The 23,498-nt window shown below is 38.1% G+C and overlaps 1 protein-coding gene across 2 annotated transcripts in view; it reads right to left on the reverse strand.

Annotated features, from left to right (window-relative positions):
* Positions 1-23,498, reverse strand: part of LOC150076526 (cysteine-rich with EGF-like domain protein 2) — a 250,244-nt gene that overhangs the window by 72,802 nt on the left and 153,944 nt on the right. For both annotated transcript variants that reach the window (XM_090387978.1, XM_090387979.1), the window contains exon 7: positions 15,147-15,375. In XM_090387978.1, coding sequence (XP_090244104.1) covers positions 15,147-15,375 — 229 coding nt within the window. The remainder of the gene's footprint in view (positions 1-15,146; positions 15,376-23,498) is intronic.

Consider the following 23,498-nt stretch of genomic DNA (forward strand, 5'->3'; position numbering starts at 1 on the left):
ATAATTTTAATAATTATGTGGCAGAGCACGCCCTGGAGTACAGTCAGACAAAAAAATATCGCAAAGTGCGATATTTTTTAGACTTTCAGTTAAAAAAAAAAAAAGAAATTTAATAGGGTTGTTTAAACAGAAATAAAAGGGGAAATACAGAGGAATTATGGAGTGCATTTTCAACAATAAAATTAAGTAGGGATTAATGGTATGGGGAAGGGTGCAGACCTACCAGTGAGTTCACTAAACATGGATTAGAGAACTTCTTACAACATGACGTCAGCAGTTTGAGAAAGGCAAATTCATAATCCTTGTTCTGACTCTTGTGCATGAACTAGAATCTGGTAAAGGGTTAGTAGCATTACGCTCATTAATTAAAATTTTTATCGTGGTGTAAAATATTGAAATATTTTCTTTATTTATTTTCTATATATATTTATTTGTATTATTTACTTTTATTTCTTTATTTAATATTTTCTTGGCTACTGCAGTTTGGGCTTCCGTCCCTCAGTCGTTAATATAAAAGTTTGAGAAATTCAAATTATAATAAAACGCCAATTTTCAATTAATTATAGCAAAAACATGTTTACTATTACGCTACTCCTTAATTAACATTGTTTACATTATTTGCGAAGTTGCTGTGATTATTTTATTATATTTATTCATTATTATAGCAAATGATGACGCTGTTGTACATAGTTAATTTAATATCACGTGACTGCTTCAGCCATTATGAACTAACGGAGTGAATTGCGTATTTGAGTAAATGTGTTTCTATTTCGTTTTGTATAAAATGGAGTTTGGCTAATGTTTCATTGAAAATATTTAATATCGTTCAAAATATTAAACTGATATTAAATACAAAAACATCCCAGTGTCAAATTCTTACATCTTTCGTCGATGTATTTCAGGTACGAGATGAAACTTAATCACATTTATTAGACCTTTAATGTACTTATTTTATAATTATTTTTGTAAAACCGATTGATCTTTATTTGAAATATCCCATGGAGCTTTGTGTTTTCAGTGACGATCCCAGTTAGGGGTTGTAGTACCCACCCTTATGATCAAAATAATGTGAATCTATTTACTGATGCATGATTAAATCTCACTGATTCTTAGAATGTAGTATTGCTCAAGTCCCCCCCCCCCTTAAAAAAAAAAATCATGGTATCACCAGAGTTCATTTTTCAAGAACAAAAATGTTATAGGCTTAAACCCCTTCCATTAAAGCGAATAAAATTGTACATTTTATACTTGCCTTATTATACATCTGGTGAGTTTTGGCTTGGCACACCCAGGATCCTGAGCTGAATATCATCATCCTTCTCTTTCTTGGTGATTCCCTTCTACTTCTCTCTCAGGGTAACTCGGGAATTTTTTTTTTTTTTTTTTTGGCTGGTGCAGCATAAGCCTCAGGCTTCCTTGCACCATATAGCTAATAATAATAATAATAATAATGTTAGTTTTAATGGTTCTTATCAAAGTAATCTCCCATTTGATGAAATACACTTACACTCCAACATTTCTGCCATTCTTCAAAAACATGGTGTAAGCTACTTTGTGACACACATTTGAGAATTGCCTGTGATATCTTTACAACTTCTTCTGACAACTGGAAACATTTTCCTTGCAGTTCCTTCTTTAACTTTGGAAATAAAAAAAAAATTTCACAGTGTAAGGTCAGAGCTGTAGGGCAAGTAAGGAACATATCTGACATTAATGCTAGCTAGAATGCATTGCATTCCACTTTCCATTTTGAGAAACCTTGTCCAGCTCAATCAGCTTCAACTTCTCGAAAATTTGCTACCAATTCCTTAAATGCCGATCTTCAGGTAATTCTCCAGTGGGGCAAAGACAACTTAGTTGATTTCAACCCTTCTAAAACTCAGTCTTGTCTTATATCTCGCAAAAAGGATTCTTCTGCTCCTATGCTTATCTTTAGTGACACTCCGTTTTCTAGGCAAAATGATATATCTCTTTTGGGGATTACCATGACTTCTAATCTCTCTTGGCACAAGCACATTACAAATATTGCTTTCTCTGCATCTAAAAAACTTGGTTAACTCTTTCGCTCTAGGCGTTACTTTTCTTCCAAACAGCTGCTCACTCTGTATAAATCGCAAATCCGCCCTGCCATGGAATATTGTTCCCACATCTGGAGTGGTGCCCCCAAAACCTCTCTCGGGCTTCTTGATTCCATTCAGAAGAGGGCAGTTAGGTTAATTAATGACTCATCTCTAACAGAGTCTCTCCACTCGCTTTCTCATAGACGTACTGTTTCTGCTGCATGCCTCTTCTACAGATACTTCCATGGGCACTGTTCTTCTGAATTGGCTTCTATAATTCCCGCTCTCTCTTTCAAAACAGTCCGAACACGTGTCGCCACCAGCCAACATCCATTTACTGTCCAACTTCAAACCCACAGAACCAACTTTTCATCTTCCTCATTTATTCATTCAACTGCCGTTTTCTGGAACAACCTTCCTTCATATGTATTTCCTGAAAATTAAAATCTACAGAAGTTCAAGTCCAATGTCAACAAATATCTTCTTTCGTCTTCTCAACCTCCAACCCAAGCAAGGTACTAAGTACTATAGGTTCTAATACCTCTCGTGTTTGGGGTTCACATAAAAAAAAAAAAAAAAAAAAAAAGCTAAGTACATTTATAATAAATATAAATGCATCAAGGCACAATATTATAAGAGCTTAAAATTATCTATTAAATATTGGTGTATACAGCCACTCCCCGACTTAGGTAAGGGTAGCATTCCACAGAACTCTACGTAAGTCGAATTTTACGTAACTTGGAATTTCCCTAAATGCTTATGCAGCACTCACAACTATGTGTGCTGAATCTGATTGAAGTAAAAAAGAAATGTTCGACAAACATGTAAATAGAAATATTTATTCAATTTTTTTATCTCATGTGCAAGAAAAATTACAAATTACAAAAATGTACAAAATTACAAAAATTTCAAAATTATAAAATTACAAAAAGAGAGAGGAGACAGGCACAATGTCAGCAAGTTTCACCTTTCGAGCATCGTTGCCAGAATTAACTCTCCAGCTGATAAGCACACAGTTGCAGAAGTTGAGGGCTGTGGAGATTTAGAAGGGGTTTTTTCTAACACATCACAAAATTTCTTTGCAGCTGCAGAATTGGCACTGGCGACTTCACTGCATAATTTAATGTTTTGGAAACCAGCACGAAGCTTAAACCTATTAAAGCACCCACTGCTTTCCACAAACTTGGCTTGGGGTTAACCGTACTTATCCTTAATATCTTCATAAATACTTCATGCTTTTGCTTGAATAGCCATTGGACTCAGGGGCACTTGCTTCTGAATCTGATTTTCCATCCATATTATTAATAGCTTTTCCGTCTTTGATATAGCACTCGAACACTGTTTTGTGGTCACTGTTGATCTTAAATGTGTTGATCCTTTAACATGGTCTTTTATACATGCACTGTCCCTTAAAATAGTATTCACTGTTGAAGCAGCGAGACCAAATTCCATGCAATAGATGAAAAACTTTGTCCTGCTTCGTACTTCAATTCTAAATCAATTCTGTTTCGTTTCCTAGCACTGGCAGCACTTGAACTTTCCATTAGTCTCTTTCCCTTCACCATTGTAATAAGTACATAAGAATGAAGAGAAGATTCTGATAGTTTTTTATATGATTGAAGATTTCAGTGAAGGGGAACACGTTTCACCATAATACAGTAATGTAAAACCCACAGAATTCCAGTTATCAGTATTATCATAAATGCAATAAGATCGAATTTTAAACCCATTTATAATAGATTGCGCTAACAGAAAAGCCCAATAAACTGGAAAGTGCAAATTGTTTTTATTGTTTTATGGTAGTGACCTCCAGAAATGTGTTTTAGAAAAATATCACAAAGGCGTTCAAAATTGATTCTTATAATGGAAGATATGATAACAATGAAAGTGTAGTGCAATTTCCATTATAAAAATAACTATTTAGAGAGATAAATAGCTTAATTATATAGCGAAAATTTCAACTTCCGAGGTCTTGGAACGAATTACCAAAAAAAAAAAAAAAACGTGTTATTGGGTTCACATATTACGATATTTTCACACCTCCATTTATTCCTATGGGATGCAAAATATATTTCCATGATTTTTTTAAGTTTGCATCGGCCAAAAACTTATGTAAAGTCAAATTTCCATAAGTCGAGTATTATGTAAGCCGGGGAGTGCCAGTATTATCTATTAAATATGGTGTACATGTGTACATTATCTATTAAATATGGTGTGTATTATCTATTAAATATTGGTATGTTCACAACAAGTTACATATATTGCACTACCTTGAATAAGTAACACTTCTCTAATAGAGAAGACTATTGTTACTTATTCTTGGTGGGCACCACCACCCAGACGGCACCGTTTCAAGGCTAGCTGGCCTTTAATCAGTGGGTGGGCAGGTACCCTGGTATTGCAATAATGGCAATCAAGTTTTGAAGTTAATCCCAACAATATCAGAGATGCCAAAAGGTATATGTGATAATACTATAATAAATATAAATGCAACAAGGCATAATACTATAAGAGCTTAAAATTATCTATTAAATATTGGTGTAGATACACCACAGATAGCTCTTAAATGAAAACTACATTCGTAGTGTAAAGGCATCATTTTAGTTGTATCTCATATTGTAATCATCCTTCACAACAAGTTATCTTGTTCCAGCAGAACTGATCATTAGAGAAGAACCTGACGTCACCACAGTATTCAGTATCTGGGCAGTATTGCACTATCTCGAATAAGTAATGCTTCTCTATTAGAGAAGCATTACTTATTTAATCAATTACAGTATGCACAATGTGAGGTCACATATTGTTGTGATGCAGCATCCACCCACTTGTATGCAGTTGTGGTCATCTGTGATGAATATGAACTTGCAATGTGTGAACTACAGTTCTGTAGTAATGTCCTGTAACAGCCTATTAATGTGGCACAACATGCTAGTAAACCATTCCTTGAATGTTAAAAAGAGAGATGACCATAACTTTTTCTCCAGAAGCCAAAACTTTTGGTTTTTTCGGTGTTGGTGATGATGTAGACTTCCAAAGAGTGCTTTGTTGCTTGCTGTCTGGGTTAAAAATAATGAAGCCATGCCTCATCCGCCATTATCACCTTGTGCAGAACCATACCATCTTCAGTAACCATCTGTTGCAGCTCCTGACAAACCTCCGTGCAAACTTGATATTACTCAGGTGTAAGTATCGTGGAATCCAGCGTGCATAAACATGTCGTATGCAAATGGTCACGGAGAATACTGTGCATGCTTCCTACTGATATTCTAAACATCTCTACCAATCACCTTACTGTTATACAACAATCTTCTCTCATGATTACAGAAGCAGGGTTTATGGTTTCTGCAGTGCCAGGATCACCAATTTTTGTGATAGAATCACGTCCATTTTAAACATTCTAAACCACCGTGAGCTTAGATTCAGCTCACGGGTGGTTTAGAATGGAAACTTAGATGGAAACTTAGATTCACCATAAGCCTCTTTTAACATTTAATATGCTTCAGCTGATGTTTTCTGGAGACAGAAACAAAATCTGAGAGCAGCACACTGTTCCTCACGTGTAATGTTCACTGTTACATAGGCAAAACTGAAAAGGCATAAACTTGACTGACCATCAAGGTTACACTGTGTACACGAGTCAAAGTTAATAAGTGATGCAACTTGGTTTGGTCTTAAATTCCGTAGCTCAGCTAGAAATAGCAAGCAGTATGGTTGTTCATGAAAAATTATGATCATTCTTTTTTAACAGCCCTAGTATATATAAATATATAAAAAAATGTAAGAAGAAAAACAACCTATGTGTTTCCTTTCTCAGGCGACTGTTCAGTGACCTTTGAATATCCCCAAGCTGTCAGCTCAACTATCAATGGAGTTAACTTATGCAAGTAACCTTCATAACCACCTGTCTATACTGCTTACAGAACTTTGTGTCTGCCAGTATCATTAACTCCCAAATCCTTTTCTTTTTTTAATTCAAACCCACCAAGTGTACAAGTTATGTTGGAGTTGCTATTTCCCAAGTAAAATTGGATAAATAGTTAAAAGAAATAGGTAAATGAGGGAAGATGACGCTGCTACTTTATTACATTTTTCAATTTAATTTAAATTTGAATTATTTTTTTTTTGTGTAATACCCACAGTTTAGATGATTTCAACCTTGAAATCATCTAAACTTTGCCTAAATCCAGAGATGTATTCATCATATTTTCATATTTGTACATGATAATTTCTCTAGTTCTCAGTAGCTGTTACCTGGACAAACAGCAGTCTAAGTATAAAAAAGAATGCTCACATTAACTATTGGTATGAAAAAAAAAATTAATCTCATCAGCTATTTGTTTAGGGCCATTCGTGACATTAAAGCAATATTGCAGTGAACCAATATGGTTCAGTTGCCTCCTTGAAGTTTTATTATATGTGAAAAAGAGAGGGTTTCACAAACCATCTTTATCAAAGGTCTTTTCAGTTTGCCTTCTCTCTCTCTCTCTGAGCAATATGATTTCAGTTGACTACTGTTGGAACAAACTACCAGCTATCCTGTACAATTAGATGTAGATTTAATGGGGAGGAGTTGGATAAATACTTGGGAAAAGTATAAAAAATATGAAACTAAGGGTCTTTTTAACAAAAAAAGGGGAAGCAAAGCTCACACGTGCTACATAACTTTACTTCCTTGCACTGTTTGGCATAAAATATACTAATATTAGTTTTAAATTATTAGATAACGATTCAATCACACAGAAGTAGGAGACCGGCAGAATTACTTAACAAGTACAGGTCACTGTTGAACAAAAGCCGAGAATTAGGGTTGAATTTGAAAGTGTCTGCAATTCTGCCCAGACACGATAGGAGGGAGTATATGATGAGAGCCTTGTCGATCAATTTGGCCCTGGAAAGATTGTGCAAGGCTCAAGGGGTAGAATTTTTTTCAGCCTGGACTGTACTTGTTAACAGGAGAGATTGCTTCCACAGGGATGGGACACACTTAAATAGAAAGGGTGCAAGAATATTTGCTGATGCTATCGAGGCAGTGTTAGGTGGGTCGGAAAACTGCTAGCTTGGGGGGAGACAAAGACCAATAGATTGACAGTAGCCACTGGCAGAGGTGAAAGAGATTCTTGCACTGCTTCTATTAGAATGAGCAGAAGCCTGAAAAACAAGATGCATGATATTTCAGAGACTGCTGGGAGCCATTGTGGTACAAGTAAACACATGGGTTGTGTTAGGGTAGCTAAGAATAGAAACAGGTGCAGGTATACTTGCGTGTACACCAATGCTAGGAGTTTAGTAAATAAATTTGATGAATTTGAGGTATTGCTCAAAACATCAAAGGCAGATATTGTTGGGATATCAGAAACATGGTGTACGCAGATATAAGGAATGCAGAACTGGAATTTGGGGAGTACAACGTCTACAGAAAGGATAGACAGGATAGGAAGGGGGGAGGGGTTATGCTATTAGTTAAGAAACACATAAAAACCAAGGAAGTGAAGCCAGTCGACATCGCTGGACAGTGCAGTGTTGAGTCAGTTTGGTGTGACATAAGCATTGGGAGATCAAAATTGAGAGTAGGAGTGTGCTATAGGCCTAATGACTCTGATGAGTATAATAAGAAACTGTACAGGGAAATAGAGTGGGCCAGTAAATCAGAGAGTCTTATAATGGGAGATTTTAATTTCCCAGATATTGACTGGAATTTGGGGGCTGGTCACTCACACACTAGCAGGGCTTTTGTGGATTTATTGGATGATTGTTTTCTACATCAGCATGTTTGGGAGACAACTAGAGGGAGTAATACTCTTGATCTGATTATCAGTAGTGATTCTTCGTGCATTAAGAGTCTGCAGATAAAGGAACCACTAGATGGCAGCGCTCACAGCGTGCTGAAGTGGGATTTACTCAAAGAGGTAACTACCATTAAGGGTAAAGGGAAGGGTTATTGCTTCCGTAAAGGCGACTACGATGGACTGAGACAGTATTTAAATTCTATACAGTGGGACCAACTGATGATGTTACCAACAGCAAATTCAAAATGGGAAGCATTCAAAGAATTAATCTTGGAAGCTACTAGGCTTTACATACCAACTAAGAAATATTGTTCAAGGTTTAGGCCAAAATGGATGTCAGATGAACTAATGAGGCATATGGCAGAGAAGAAAAATGCATGGGATACTTACAAATTAACACATGACACAGAAGCCTATGATAGATACAAGTTGATATGCAACCAAGTTACAAAGGAGGTTAGGCAGGCGAAGGCAGATTACGAGAAATCCTTGGCAAGGGATGCAAAATAAAAACAGCAAAGAGTTCTTTACTTATGTAAACTCTAGAAGGAAGGGGATGAATCAGATTGGTCCACTTGATATTGATGGGTCAACTAATGCTGCTAATGCTAATTAGCATTAGCATTAGTAGAGGCATTTGATGCAAGAAAGCAAGCTTATGCAGCATCAGCCAAAAAAAAAAAAAAAAAACCACTTCCACTTCACCCATCTGTTCGTTCAAAATACCTGTCCAGCTGAGCCTTAAACTTATTTAGGCTATCAACCTCCACCACAAGGGATGGAAGTCTGTTCCACCAACCAACCACCCGCTGGCTAAAGGCAAATTTCCGCACGTCTATCCTACATCTGTCTTTCCTCAATTTGAATTTATGCCCTCTCAGGTGATTTTTCTGAGCTAGAGGAAGAATCCCATCAGCATTAAGCATGCTTAAACCATTCAAGGCTTTATACACCTCTATCAGATCACCTCGCTGGTGCCTAGTTTCCAGACACTGTAATTTGCAAAACTTAAGCCTTTCTTCGTAAGAGAGCCCCTTTGTTCCATTCACTAATCTTGTTGCCCTTCTCTGTACTCGTTCCAGCAGCTCTACATCCTTCTTGAAATGAGGCCTCCAGACCTGTATACAGTACTCTAGGTGTGACCTGACCATTAACCTTATACAATGGAATAATCACCTCCTTATCCCTGCTGGAAAAATTACTGTATATCATTGACAATACTCCATGAGCTACTCTTGCAGCCCGTCTGCACTGCTCAGAGAACTTCATATCTGCCTGCACAACCACCCCCAAGTCCCTTTCATTTTCTACCACTGTCAGTGTAGTACCACAGAGTTGATACATTGCTCTGGGGTTGCTGTTTCCCATGTGTAGTACTTTACATTTGTCAATGTTAAACTTCATTTGCCACCTCTCAGCCCATCTGCTCAACCTTTCCAGATCCTGTTGCAGCAGCATAGTGTCAGTAGTGTCCTTGACAACCCTGCCAACCTTCGTATTATCTGCAAGCTTGGACATTAAGCTTGATATACCATCATCAATATCATTTATAAATACAGAAAACAATAATGGACCCAACACTGAGCCCTGAGGGACTCCACTAATAACATTAGTCCACGATGAGCAGTGTCCATTGATTACCACTCTCTGTCTTCTCCCCCTCAACCACCCCTTTATCCATAGCAGCAATTTGCCTCCAATGTCACACTGCTCCAATTTGTGTAGCAGTCTTCCATGTGCAACAGTATCAAAAGCCTTTCTAAGATCCAAGTATATAATATCAAAGTTATTCCCTGCATCCAGTTCTTTTGTGACTGCATCATAGTACCCAATCAAGTTGGTCAGGCAAGACTTCCCCTTAACAAAACCATGCTGTGTCTGAGCTATAACTGAAGTCTTGTCTAAATGATCCTGCAGTGCTTCTTTAACCAGTGCCTCCATTAATTTTCCTGGAACTGAAGTTAAGCTCACAGGTCTATAATTACTTGTGTCAGCCTTTGATCCTCCTTTGTGAATTGGGGTTACATTTGCACATTTCCAGTCTATGGGTACCTCCCCTGAGTCCAAGGAAGCTCTCATAATTATGGCTAAGGGTTTGCTTACTTCCTTTGCTGCCTCCTTTAATATAACTGGATAGATCCCATCCACCCCAGGTGCCTTTCTTGTGTTTATCTTCAACAGTTTCTCCTCCACTTTACTCCCAGTTATTTCAAGATTCTGTAGCTTACTGCTAGAGTTGAATACACCTCTGGCATTCCCCTTGCTGAATAACTCCTCATGTGTGAATGTCGATGCAAAATATTCATTTAGTTTGTTAGCTACCTGAGCAGGATCATCAACAGTTGACCCATCAATATCAAGTGGACCAATCTGATTCATCCCCTTCCTTCTAGAGTTTACATAAGTAAAGAACTCTTTGCTGTTTTTCTTTGCATCCCTTGCCAAGGATTTCTCGTAATCTGCCTTCGCCTGCCTAACCTCCTTTGTAACTTGGTTGCATATCAACTTGTATCTATCATAGGCTTCTGTGTCATGTGTTAATTTGTAAGTATCCCATGCATTTTTCTTCTCTGCCATATGCCTCATTAGTTCATCTGACATCCATTTTGGCCTAAACCTTGAATAATATTTCTTAGTTGGTATGTAAAGCCTAGTAGCTTCCAAGATAAGTTCTTTGAATGCTTCCCATTTTGAATTTGCTGTTGGTAACATCATCAGTTGGTCCCACTGTATAGAATTTAAATACTGTCTCAGTCCATCGTAGTCGCCTTTACGGAAGCAATAACCCTTCCCTTTACCCCTAAAGGTAGTTACCTCTTTGAGTAAATCCCACTTCAGCACACTATGATCACTGCCACCTAGTGGTTCATTTATCTGCAGATTCTTAATGCATGAAGAATCACTGCTGATAATCAAATCAAGAGTATTACTCCCTCTAGTTGCCTTCCGAACATGCTGATGTTGAAAACAATCATCCAATAAATCCACAAAAGCCCTGCTAGTGTGTGAGTAACCAGCCCCCAAATTCCAGTCAATATCTTGGAAATTAAAATCTCCCATTATAAGACTCTCTGATTTACTGGCCCACTCTATTTCCCTGTACAGTTCCTTATTATACTCATCAGAGTCATTAGGCCTATAGCACACTCCTACTCTCAATTTTGATCTCCCAATGCTTATGTCACACCAAACTGACTCAACACTGCACTGTCCGGCGATGTCGACTGGCTTCACTTCCTTGGTTTTTATGTGTTTCTTAACTAATAGCATAACCCCTCCCCCCTTCCTATCCTGTCTATCCTTTCTGTAGACGTTGTACTCCCCAAATTGCAGTTCTGCATCCCTTATATCTGTGTGACACCACGTCTCTGATATCCCAACAATATCTGCCTTTGATGTTTTGAGCAATACCTCAAATTCATCAAATTTATTTACTAAACTCCTAGCATTGGTGTACACGCAAGTATACCTGCACCTGTTTCTATTCTTAGCTAGCCTAAGACAACCCATGTGTTTATTTGTACCGCAATGGCTCCCAGCAGTCTCTGAAATACCATGCATTTTGTTTTTCAGGCTTCTGCTCATTCTAATAGAAGCAGTGCAAGAATCTCTTTCACCTCTGCCAGTGGCTACTGTCAATCTATTGGTCTTTGTCTCCCCCCAAGCTAGCAGTTTTCTGACCCATCTAACACTGCCTCGATAGCATCAGCAAATATTCTTGCACCCTTTCTATTTAAGTGTATCCCATCCCTGTAGAAGCAATCTCTCCTGTTAACAAGTACAGTCCAGGCTGAAAAAAATTCTACCCCTTGAGCCTTGCACAATCTTTCCAGGGCCGAATTGATTGACAAGGCTCTCATCCTATACTCCCTCCTATCGTGTCTGGGCAGAATTGCAGACACTTTCAAATTCAACCCTAATTCTCGGCTTTTGTTCAACAGTGACCTGTACTTGTTAAGTAATTCTGCCGGTCTCCTACTCTTAATATTATTAGTGCCAACGTGTACAACTATATCACCTTTTGTGACCTTAAAAGATGATATTCACTCTACAACGTCATCAACCTTTGCCCCTGGCAGACATACCCTGGTCCTGTTCCACCTATCTTTTTTACAAAGCATGTTCCCCGTTTCCCTGACAATAGAGTCACCAACAACTACTAGTTCCTTCGGGACCAGCGCATTCTGCCTTGGGGGTTGTCTCTGTGTCACGCGATGCCCAAGTGCAAGCTCTGGCGTTGATGTGGGCAGCTGAGAGCTTGATGGGCCCCTCAATTTAGTTTCTTCGAGGGCATCCACCCTGTCCTTCAAGCTCTCATATAGGCCCACAAGAACGCCGAGTTGTTGCCTGATATCGATACAGTCCTTGCATCGCGCACACACAAAGACATCCCCCTTGGCAGTATCATGTCCCGTACCCGATTGCTCTGCAAACATCAAGCAAACAGTGCATTTTATAAGGCTGTGAGTCAGAGGACAACTGCCCCCCTCAGTTCTGCTCTGAGCCACAGCACTTCCATTAGCTTGAGCCTTTTGCTTTGCTGCTCTGGTCTGAGTCATGATTCTATTAATTTATTAATTAATTATGTTATTAATTATATTAAATATAATTAATTATATTACGTTTGTAATCTAAGTCGTTATATGTATTTATTTAAACATACAATTTAACTGCTAACGAAGTTCAACTAACGCTATCTAGTACGGTATATAACTATCGTATCACATTAATGTATCATATTACTGTATTAACGTATCATATTACATTAAGGTATCATATTAATGCTAATGCTAAAGTGACAATCCTTCTCCCTTCCAACTGAAAGTTGCGACTGTTAGAGTCTGATAAACTTCTGGCATTCCCCTACTTGAATAACTCCTCATGTGTGAATGTAGATGCGAAATACTCATTCAGTTTATCATCAATAGTAAAACCATCTATGTTAAGTGAACCAATCTGATTTATCCCTTCCTTCTAGAGTTTACATATGTAAAGAACTCTGTTATTTTTCTTTGCAACCTTTGCTAAAGATTTCTCATAATCTACCTTCGCCTGCCTAACCTCCTTTGTGACTTGATTACAGACTAAACCTTGAACAGCATTTCTTATTTGGTATGAAAAGCCTAGTACCCTCCAAGATTAAGTCCCCAAAGGCTTCCAATTTAGAATTCACTTGGCAGCATCATCAGTTGATCCAACTGTAGACAATTTAAAAACTCTCTTAGACCACTGTAGTCACCTTTAAGAAAGAAAAAACCCTTCCCCCTGATTATGGTAGTTACATCTTTAAGTAAAGTAACTACCATCTTTAAGTAAATAAGTAAGTAACTACCATCTTTAAGTAAGTAAGTAAGTAACTACCATCTTTACATCTTAAAAGTAAGTGATTATCCCATTGTACAAGGCAATGGTCAGACCACAACTAGAATACTGTGTACAGGTCTGGAAGCCTCATTTTAGGAAGGGCGTAGAGTTGCTAGAACAAGCACAAAGAAGGGCAACAAGATTGGTGAGGGGAACAAAGTGGTGCTCTTACCAAGAAAGGCTTAAGTTCTATAAATTGCAGTGCCTGAAGAGTAAGCACCTGTGATGTGATCTGATTGAGGTGTATAAGGCCTCGAATGGATTGAGCAAGCTGAATGCTGATGGGATTCTTCCTCATTCCCAGATAAAGAACCTGAGGGGGGGCAGAGATTCAAATTGAAGAAAGACAGTTGTAGAATAGATGTGCGTACGTTTGCCTTTAGCCAGTGGGTGGTTGATTGGTGGAACAGACTTCCATCTTTTGTTGTGGAAGTTGATAGCCTAAATAAATTTAAGGTTGGCATTTGGAACGAATGGAAGTGTGAAATGGGAAGGGGTTTTTTTTTTTTTTTTGGCTGATGCTGCATAAGTTTGCTTTCTTGTATCATATGCCTCTACTAATGCTAATGCTAAATTCCACATCAGTACACTGTGATCACTGCTTCCTAGTGGTTTCTTTATCTGCAGATTCTTAATGCATGAAGAATAACTGCTGATAATCAGATCAAGAGTATTACTCCCTCTGGTTGCCTCTTGAACATGTTGCTGTAGAAAACAGTCATCCAATAACTCCACAAAAGTCTTGCTAGTGTGTGAGTGACCAACCCACAAGTTCCAATCAATATCTGGAAAGTTGAAATCCTCCATTACAAGACATTCTGATTTACAGAGCCATGCTATTTCTCTGCAGAATTTCTCATTATACTCATCAGATTCATTATGCCTATAACACACACACTTACTCTCATTTTCCCTTTCCCAGTGCTTATGTCACACCACACTGATTCAACATTGCATTGTCCACCAATGTCATTTGGATGCACTTCCTTAGATTTTGTATTTCTTAACTAACAGCATAACCCCTCTTCTCTTCCTGTCTGTCCTTTCTGTACACATTGTACTCCCCAAATTCCAGTTCTATACTGCTTATATCCGTGTGGCAACGTCTCTTATATCGCAACAATATCCGCTTTTGATGTCTTGACCAGCACTTCAAATTCATCAAATTTATTTACTATACTCCTAGCATCGGTGTACATTCAAGTATACATACACCTATTCTTACTCTTAGTTACCCTAACACAACCCATGTATTTATTTGTTCCATGATGACTCCCAGCAGCCCTTTAAATCCCCAGTACCTTGCTTTCCAGGATGCGGCTCATTCCAATAGAAGCAGTGCAAGAATCACTTTCACCCTGCCGTGGCTACCGCTAATCTATTAGTCTATGAATCCCTCTAAGCTATCAGTTTTCCAACCCACCTAACACTGCCTTGATAGCATCAGCAAACATTCTTGCATCCTTTCTATTTAAGTGTATCTCACCCCTGTAGAAACAATCTCTCCTGTTAACAAACACAGACCACACTGAGAAAAAGTCTATCCCATGAGCATTGCACAATCTCTTCAGGGCCGAATTGACTGACAAGGCTCTTGGTGCAACCTAGAAGTGTTGAATTTCACAGCCAGCCCTATTATAAAGAGTTATAAATCCATCTAATGATGACCAAAGTTGGCACTCTATAGGCTAATGAGTAAAAAAAAACAAATTATTTTTATGAGAATTCAGATTTTGCAAATTTCCAAGTTTTTTTTAACGAGTTTTGTATATACAAATGAAGTTCAATAAATAAAACTGAAATAAAACATGCAAAATCAGGAAATATGTTTCTGACTTAGAACATTTGTCATTTCTGAAATAATATATAATTGTTAAAATTAAAAAAATTGAAAGGAAGCAATATAACTATCAATTTTATAGTTGCATTAACTTACCAATGCAACCAAATTCTGTATTATGCTGGTACCCATCAGCACAGACTTCGCAACCTTTGGCACCTCCTTTGCGACAGTGGTTCTTACATGACTTATCACATCTTGAACAAATCCATTTACCAACTGCATTAGAATCTCTATAGTAACCGATTTTACACTGATCACAAACTTCCCCAGTGTATCCTTCATCACACTTGCACTGTCCAGAACCTTTTCTAGTACCAGCCCCCTAAAAAAACAGATATTATAAATATATGACATAATTTAATCCCAGACTGTAAGCCAGTTAAGATTAAGGAACTATATGAAAAAATAATTAATATTTACAGACAGCACTGTTCATGGAAGATGCTATTCTAATAAACAACATTTATACTCCTCGTGATTTGTTAGTTTACTGTCATACTAAGTGACTGACAGAATCTCTTAAAGTACTGTATAAGAATTAGACTAATGGGAGAAATAGCATAAAGGCTTAATTTTCGGTACTCACCTCAATTGATCTGCTTAGTTATATGATATTAAAGTGGAATAGGATTAAAACTAATTAAGAAATTTGGTTAATAAATAGAGACAGAAACATTAAAAGATCTGTGATTAAAAGTAGGAAGAATAAGTGCACATCTTATTCTTGGTCGTCTTGTATAAAATATTAAAGTGAAGTTTAAATGCACTTTAATATTTTATACAAGACAACCAGGAATAAGATGTGCACTTCTTCTTCCCGGGCTACTATTAATCACAGATCTTTTAATGTTTCTGTCTCTATTTATTAATTTTAACCAAATTTCTTATTAAGTTTTAAGGTCTCTGATATAACTGGATAGATTCCATCCACCCCAGGTGCCTTTCTTGTGTTTATCTTCAACAGTTTCTCCTCCACTTTACTCTCAGTTATTACAAGATTATCTACCTTACTGCCAGAGTTGAATACACCTCTGGCATTCCCCTCCGTGAATAACTCCTCATGTTTGAATGTCGATGCAAAATATTCATTTAGTTTGTTAGCTATCTGAGGCAGGATCATCAACAGTTGAACCATCGATATCAAGTGGACCAATCTGATTCATCCCCTTCCTTCTAGAGTTTACATAAGTAAAGAACTCTTTGCTGTTTTTCTTTGCATCCTTTGCCAAAGATTTCTCGTAATCTGCCTTCGCCTGCCTAACCTCCTTTGTAACTTGGTTACAGATCAGCTTATATCTGTCATAGGCTTCTGTGTCACATGTTTATTCATATGTATCCCATGCATTTTTCTTCTCTGCTATATGTCTCATTAGTTCATCTGACAGCCATTTAGGCCTAAACCTTGAACATATTTCTTAGTTGGCATGTAAAGCCCAGTAGCTTCCAAGATAAGTTCTTTGAATGCTTCCCATTTTGAATTTGCTGTTGGTAACATCATCAGTTCATCCCACTGTATAGAATTTAAATACTGTCTCAGACCATCATAGTCGCCTTTACGAAAGCAATAACCCTTCCCTTTACCACTGATGGTAGTTACCTCTTTGAGTAAATCCCACTTCAGCACACTGTGAGCACTGCCACCTTTATCTGCAGATTCTTAATGCACGAAGAATCACTACTGATAATCAGATCAAGAGTATTACTCCCTCTAGTTGTCTCCCGAACATGCTGATGTAGAAAACAATCATCCAATAAATCCACAAAAGCCTTGCTAGTGGTGAGTGACCAACCCACAAATTCCAGTCAATATCTGTTAAAATCCCCCATTATAAGACTCTCTCTGATTTACTGGCCCACTATTTCCCTGTACAGTTTCTTATTATACTCATCAGAGTCATTAGGCCTATAGCTCACTCCTACTCTCAATTTTGATCTCCCAATGCTTATGTCACACCAAACTGACTCGACATTGCACTGTCCAGCAATGTCGACTGGCTTCACTTCCTTGGATTTTGTGTTTCTTAACTAATAGCATAACCCCTCCTCCCTTCCTATCCTGTCTATCCTTTCTGTACACATTGTACTCCCCAAATTCCAGTTCTGCATTCCTTATATCTGTGTGACTCTGATATCCCAACAATATCTGCCATTGATGTTTTGTGCAATACCTCAAATTCATCAAATTTATTTACCAAACTCCTAGTATTGGTGTACATGCAAGTATACATTCACCTGTTCCTATTCTTCTTTCTTCTTCTTCTTTGGTCCTTAGCTGGCAGCTGGGGGAGGCGGTTGGCCACGCAACCAGTATGCTGCTGTAGGTGCCGCAGGGTTTCGGACTTGCTCTGTGATGTTCTTCCATACCTTACGATCCATGGCTTCAGTCCTGGCCTGGTTAAGGTCGAGACGTCGGCTCTTCAAGTCATCTTCCACTTGCTTGGCCCACGTTTTCCTAGGCGCGGTCCGTTGGATGCTCCATTGGGTGGGTCGTTGTCTCCAAAGGAGTGTGGATGGTATTCTGTTCGTGCCCATTCTACATACGTGGCCAAACCATCTGAGCCTTCGCTTCTGGATTTGGTCGGCAATGGTTGGTTGCTGTTGGCATCTGGCGCGGATGGTATCATTAGTGATGCGGTCGCGAAGAGAGATGCCCAAGATCTGCCGCAGGCATCGCATTTGGAATACCTCAAGTTTGTTCAAATCTAACTTGAGACAAATCCATGTTTCCTATTCTTAGCTACCCTAACACAACCTATGTGTTTACTTGTACCGCAATGACTCCCAGCAGTCTCTAAAATATCCTTAATCTTGTTTTCCAGACTGCTGCTCATTCCAATAGAAGCAGTGCAAGAATCACTTTCACATCTGCCAGTGGCTACTGTTAATCTATTAGTCCTTGTATCCCCCCAAGCTAGCAGTTTTCCGACCGACCTAACACTGCCTCGATAGCATCAGCATATATTCTTATGTATTATATGTCACAGAACCTTATTTTGGTATTATGAATATTAATTGGTTAATACAAATTGTAAGACACAAAAGTCTTACAAGTTAAATTGGATATCAATAGCGGGGTCGCCTGGTTCGAACGTAGAGTTAATTAAAGAAAGAACGCCAGATATAGTGATATTGTAAACCTTACAAGAAAACACTTAAAGTCACAAATATTGTTTAAGATAGTGTTCTCACACTAATGGAATTAATTTAAGTGGAGGTAAAATTTAATGTAAGGGTAGGTATACCATGAAATTTAAACAGTAGCGAAAAGATGAAGTATCGGTGCCCGTCAATGTGAAAAGGAAGTGCGGATTAGCGAAGCAGCAGTGGGGGGGGGGCTGTTCAAAATGAAGGAAGACAATAGGAGTGCCAGTTTAAAGCAGTTCGTTTTGACAGTAAGTAGGGGCATGACGAAAGAGGCAAGTGGATCCAGAGGTCCAGAGGAAAGTTCTAGAAACTTCCGAACATCCGGATGTACGAAGAAAGTTCGAGAAATTTCTGAACACCGGAAGGAGCGCGACCTACCAGCCGTGGGTCAAGACAATGGGACGTGAAAGGAGGTTTTTTTTTTTTTTTTTGATTTGGTAGTTGTTGGCGCATCGGCTTCTGTGGCCATATTGCACCTCCCAAGGTTTTTGCAGTACTTTGATCCAAGCCCGAGGCGGGAATCGAACCCGCGACCTTTGGGTTGCCGGGCAGGTACTTTACCCACTCGGCTAGCCCGGTCGGCATGAAAGGAGGAAATGAGATTGAAGATGGAGATGGTGTATTGGAAATTGGTTGGATCGCAGGAAAAAAGGGGGACGGCTTTAAGAATTTAATATCATCAAATAACACAAGGGAAAATTTTAGGTAGTGTTAAAAAGTGGTTAAAATCCCGATCAAGGGTGGGCCAGCGAAGAGGGGCAGTGCAAAATTTGGAAGAACAAAAAGGGAGAACTTACAAGAAAAGACACAGTCAGTCAGTTGAGCAAGTGTTGACAAGCTAAGATGGATTAGTAAGTTGAATAAATTTTGGATAAGTTTTAAAAGTTGAATAAATTTTGTTAAGTTTTAAAAGTCGGAGAGTCAGTCAGTTGAGCAAGTGTTGACAAGTTTATGATGGAATAGTAAGTTGAATAAATTTTGATAAGTTTTAAAAGTCGGTGTGTCAAGCAGTTGAGTAAGTGCTGATAAAATCTAAGATGTAGGAATCAGTTAAGTAAGTTCTGATAGGGTTTAAAAATGCGGTCTGTCTCTTGAGTAAGTTCTGACAAAGCAGCAGCCCGAATAGATGGAGAAAAGTCGTAAGCGGAATTAGTAGCATGGATAGACGGAGCGAAGCCGCGAATGGAAAGTAGCCTGGATAGACGGAGTGAAGCCACGAATGGAAAGTAGCCCAGATAGACGGAGCAAAGCCGTGAATGGAAAGTAGCCCGAATAGATGGAGCAAGGTTGTAAGCAGAATTAGTAGCACGAATAGATGGAGTGAAGCCACGAATGGAAAGTAGCCCGGATAGACGGTGCGAATAGACAGACAAAAGCCACAGATGAAACATAGTAGCCCTGAACAGATGGAGCGGAACTGTGCGAGCGAGGAAACAACCCGAACCAGACGATGGCAGTCCCGGAACCGGAGAAGAGCATGTCCAAACCAATGGCAAACCCCGATGCTGAGCCGAAAGTCACAGGCCAAACATTGTATTAGCGGAAGGATTAAACTCTCCAGAAGTAAGTGATTAAACAGAGTAAGTACCTCCATAAAATTGCAAAGGACTGCAGGGAAGATTAGATAATTATTAAGTGAGACGTTAGGGAAACATACAGTTAATTCAATGCATGTTCTATAGATAAGAAAAGAAATATCATAGAAATAGTTTAACGAAGGATTGTTCATAGTTATGGTTTATTTACTGATCAATTAATGGAGGGAAAATAATTATTTTGGACGGGTTAACCTATAGAGCAGGTAGAGTTGTACATTAACTTGCATAATGTTACAGAAGTAGAGAAGTGGCGCAATTAGTCGCCAAATGCTGAAATTTACCTGAGAGAATCAAGAAATAAACAAACCAATGTACATTTCATTAACGAGTAATTTGGTTGTGTTAGGGTGAGACTAGCCTAGAATAATTTGTAAAGTGGACATTTAATTCTAGAAGAAGAATTGTATTAACCATGAAGAAGAATGTAGGATTGTGCTAGATAAGTATGAATAATAAATAAAGTGTCAATTGTATTTAAGAACTGATCGTAGGAGAGTGTTAGTGGCCCAATAGTAAGAAGAAGGTGCTGTATAGGAAGGTCCAAGACCTGGAACAAGGTCCATACCATGTGTTAATGTCTAATGACTAAGGTATTATGATTTTTACTAAATTTTTTTCTTTCCTTGTAAGTATGTATAATAAACTAATTGTATATATTGTAGAGAAACTGTGTTTATCATTCTAACAACCAGCCTGAACAAACAAAGAGGGGGACATAGCCACTGCTATTCCCTATGAGCCAGTTTCTTCTGTGAGACAATAAGTCAGATGCAAAGTGGGGATAAACTTAAAGGGAAAGTAAATTAGAGAATTCAAAGGGAATGCAAGAATAGAATATAACATTATAAAGATCCAGAGGGAAAATATATAATGGTATAGAATGTAAAGGATAAAGAACAAAGATAAAGATTAAAGATTGTATGATATACAAGGCATAAGAAAATAAATAATAAATAAAAGATTATAAAGCAAACAAATCCAACCCCCACAAAATGTTTGATTATCCCATTTGCTTAAACATTATAAAGTAAAGTGCAGCCATTAACATTATAAAGTAAAGTGCAGCCATTATCAACCCACTGCAGGATGGAAGCCTCCTCAACAATTCATGCTGAGGGAAATGGACCATAATCTGCCACACTGGTCCAGTGCGGGTTGGCAGATCGACCGTATTCAGCAGTCAGGGGCTAGAACCCCGGTCTACTCAAAGAGCGTGTGCTACTGCACTCCCGCTCCTGACCACTCGGCTACGGAGGCCGTTTATACCAAGGGATAAACTGAGAGTAAGGCGTTGATACTTTGCAGTGACAATGGCCACGTATATAAGAATTTACATATACATATATAAGAATTTTATATATTACTATATTAATGGTATGACCCTTTGTAAAAGGGGTATAATCTAAATAAATGAATCATTGTAATGCTATATTAATGTAATTCATGTTACATTTCAATAACTTTAGCTTAAGGAGAAAGATGCTAAGGGAATATGAGTGATGTATATACATGTGGTTTTTTTTATATTCAATAAACGTTTATGTTGGAATTTTTGACTAATTCCTCAATATTTACACAACGCAAAAAGGTCCAAACTGCGGCATTAGGAGAGGTGGGTTTCTCTCCTTTCTCCTGTGTTGAGAGTATACGAGACCTGGTCCTAATCAAGACCACAAGACGAATACCCTACGCCGAATCTACACTAAAGGGGCAACATATTGGGAGTATCCCACCCTTCTAAAGTGTGAAGGCGTAATGCAAGTGCCACATCAGAGAGTCCAGGTAACACCTGTGGGTGGGGGTGGAACGGTTACCTAAAATATACATGATGAAACATGATGTAATTCCTAGAAATTTCCTGTAAAGATAATCAACCAGTCAGATAAAAGATATCTCAGATCCCTTTTTCTCGCCCGCCCCCCTCCACACAGTGCACTAAAGTTAGCTTTTAAGCATGCATATTTGAAAAAATATGCACAAATGTGACCAATAATTGGAAAACATTTACATTTATTTTATGAACTGGAAGACACCTGATTATCAGAAAACTACCAATGAAACTGGAAGAGTTGGCTTTTGTAAAATCAAAGGATTACAACATATGAACAATATTATATTTGTAAATGTATCTATCCACCCAATTACTATCATTATATAATTCTGTTTTACTTTCATACTGAAAAAATTCCATCAGGATAACCACTGCACCTTGGATCACCATGGCATCAAAAATAAGGTTTTGTGTTTTAACTCCATCTCTTCACAGATTTGTGCAAATGCATGAAATTACAGACTAGTTTTATAAAATATACCATTTGATATGTCTGGTCCAAAACTTTAATTCCTCTCCATTGGTTTTTGCAGTTAGATCTTCATGGTGTTTAAAAAAAAAAAAAAAAAAAAGCCTTGATATTATTCATTCGTTTAAGTTATGACATCACTTACAGTTCCTGTAACTGATCATGCACTGGCAATGCACATTCACATATGTGATGGGAAACTATTGGTGGGGAGGAGGCAGCAGCCTAAAAAGCAAGGTGTTGGAGATTACAAGGCCTGCTGAAGGTCCATACAAAAAGCAAATATATAGATGCATTAGAGATACTGAAAGCAAAAACAGGCATATTGTATAATTGTTGGTATACTAATGCTAGGAGTACAGTAAACAAATTTTATTAATTCGAAGTACTAGTTATGCCAACAAATAGAGACCATAGCAGGAATACTGGAAACACTATGCCACTCAGACCTAAACAATGCAATTTAAATTATGGTGAATAGCATGTGTACGGGAAGGATAGGAAAGATGGGAGGGAAAGGAGAGACTAATTCTCTTGGTAAAGAAGCACATAGAATTTAAAGTAGTCACCCAGATGATATGAGTGACCAGTGCAATGTTGAGTCCGTTTGGTGTCACATAAGCACTGGGAAAACTAAACTGAGAATAGGAGGCTGCTCCAAGCCAAATGACTCTGATGAATATAATGAACTACAAAGGCAGGTGGGCCAGAAGATAAAAATATCATATAATGGGGGACTTGAACTTTCCATATATTGACTTTAACCTGTGGGTTGGTCACTCACACAGTGAAAACAATTTTCTAGATTTACTGTATAACTGATTTCTATAGAAGCATGTTAGAGGCAAAAAGAGAAAACAATATGTTTGATATGATTATTAGCAGTGACTCATCATGCATTAAGAATATCCAGAAAAGGAACCACTAGGTGACAGTGATCATAATACAATAATGCTGGATATGCTTAAAAGTATCATCATCATCATCGGCCATTTTCAATCCACTGCAGGATGAAGGCCTCTCCAGTAACCTTCAAGTTCCTTCTGTTTTGTGCAGTGGCCATTCATTTACTACTCACAAACTCGTGAATTTCATTCGTTCATCTCTGTCATTGTCTTCCAGATTTTTTTCTAGCTCCTCTTGGGTACCATTCTGTTATTTTCTTAGTCCATCTGTCATCATGTCTTTGAACTATGTGTCCTGCCCAAGACCATTTTAGTTCTTTAGCTTTGATAGCAATGCCCTTTACTTTAGTTTGCTGCCTAACCCATGCATTTCTCTTCTTATCTAACAGTCTGATTCCTAATATAATTCATTCCATTCTTTGCTGAGTCGTTCTCAGCTTCTCTTTCATTATTTTCGTGAGTAGCCAAGTTTCATTTCCATAAGTCATGGTGGGGAGT

The sequence above is a fragment of the Mastigoproctus giganteus genome, chromosome 13 (assembly GCF_048544385.1).
Source record: "Mastigoproctus giganteus isolate SK-2022 chromosome 13, ASM4854438v1, whole genome shotgun sequence".
NCBI lineage: Eukaryota > Metazoa > Arthropoda > Arachnida > Uropygi > Thelyphonidae > Mastigoproctus > Mastigoproctus giganteus.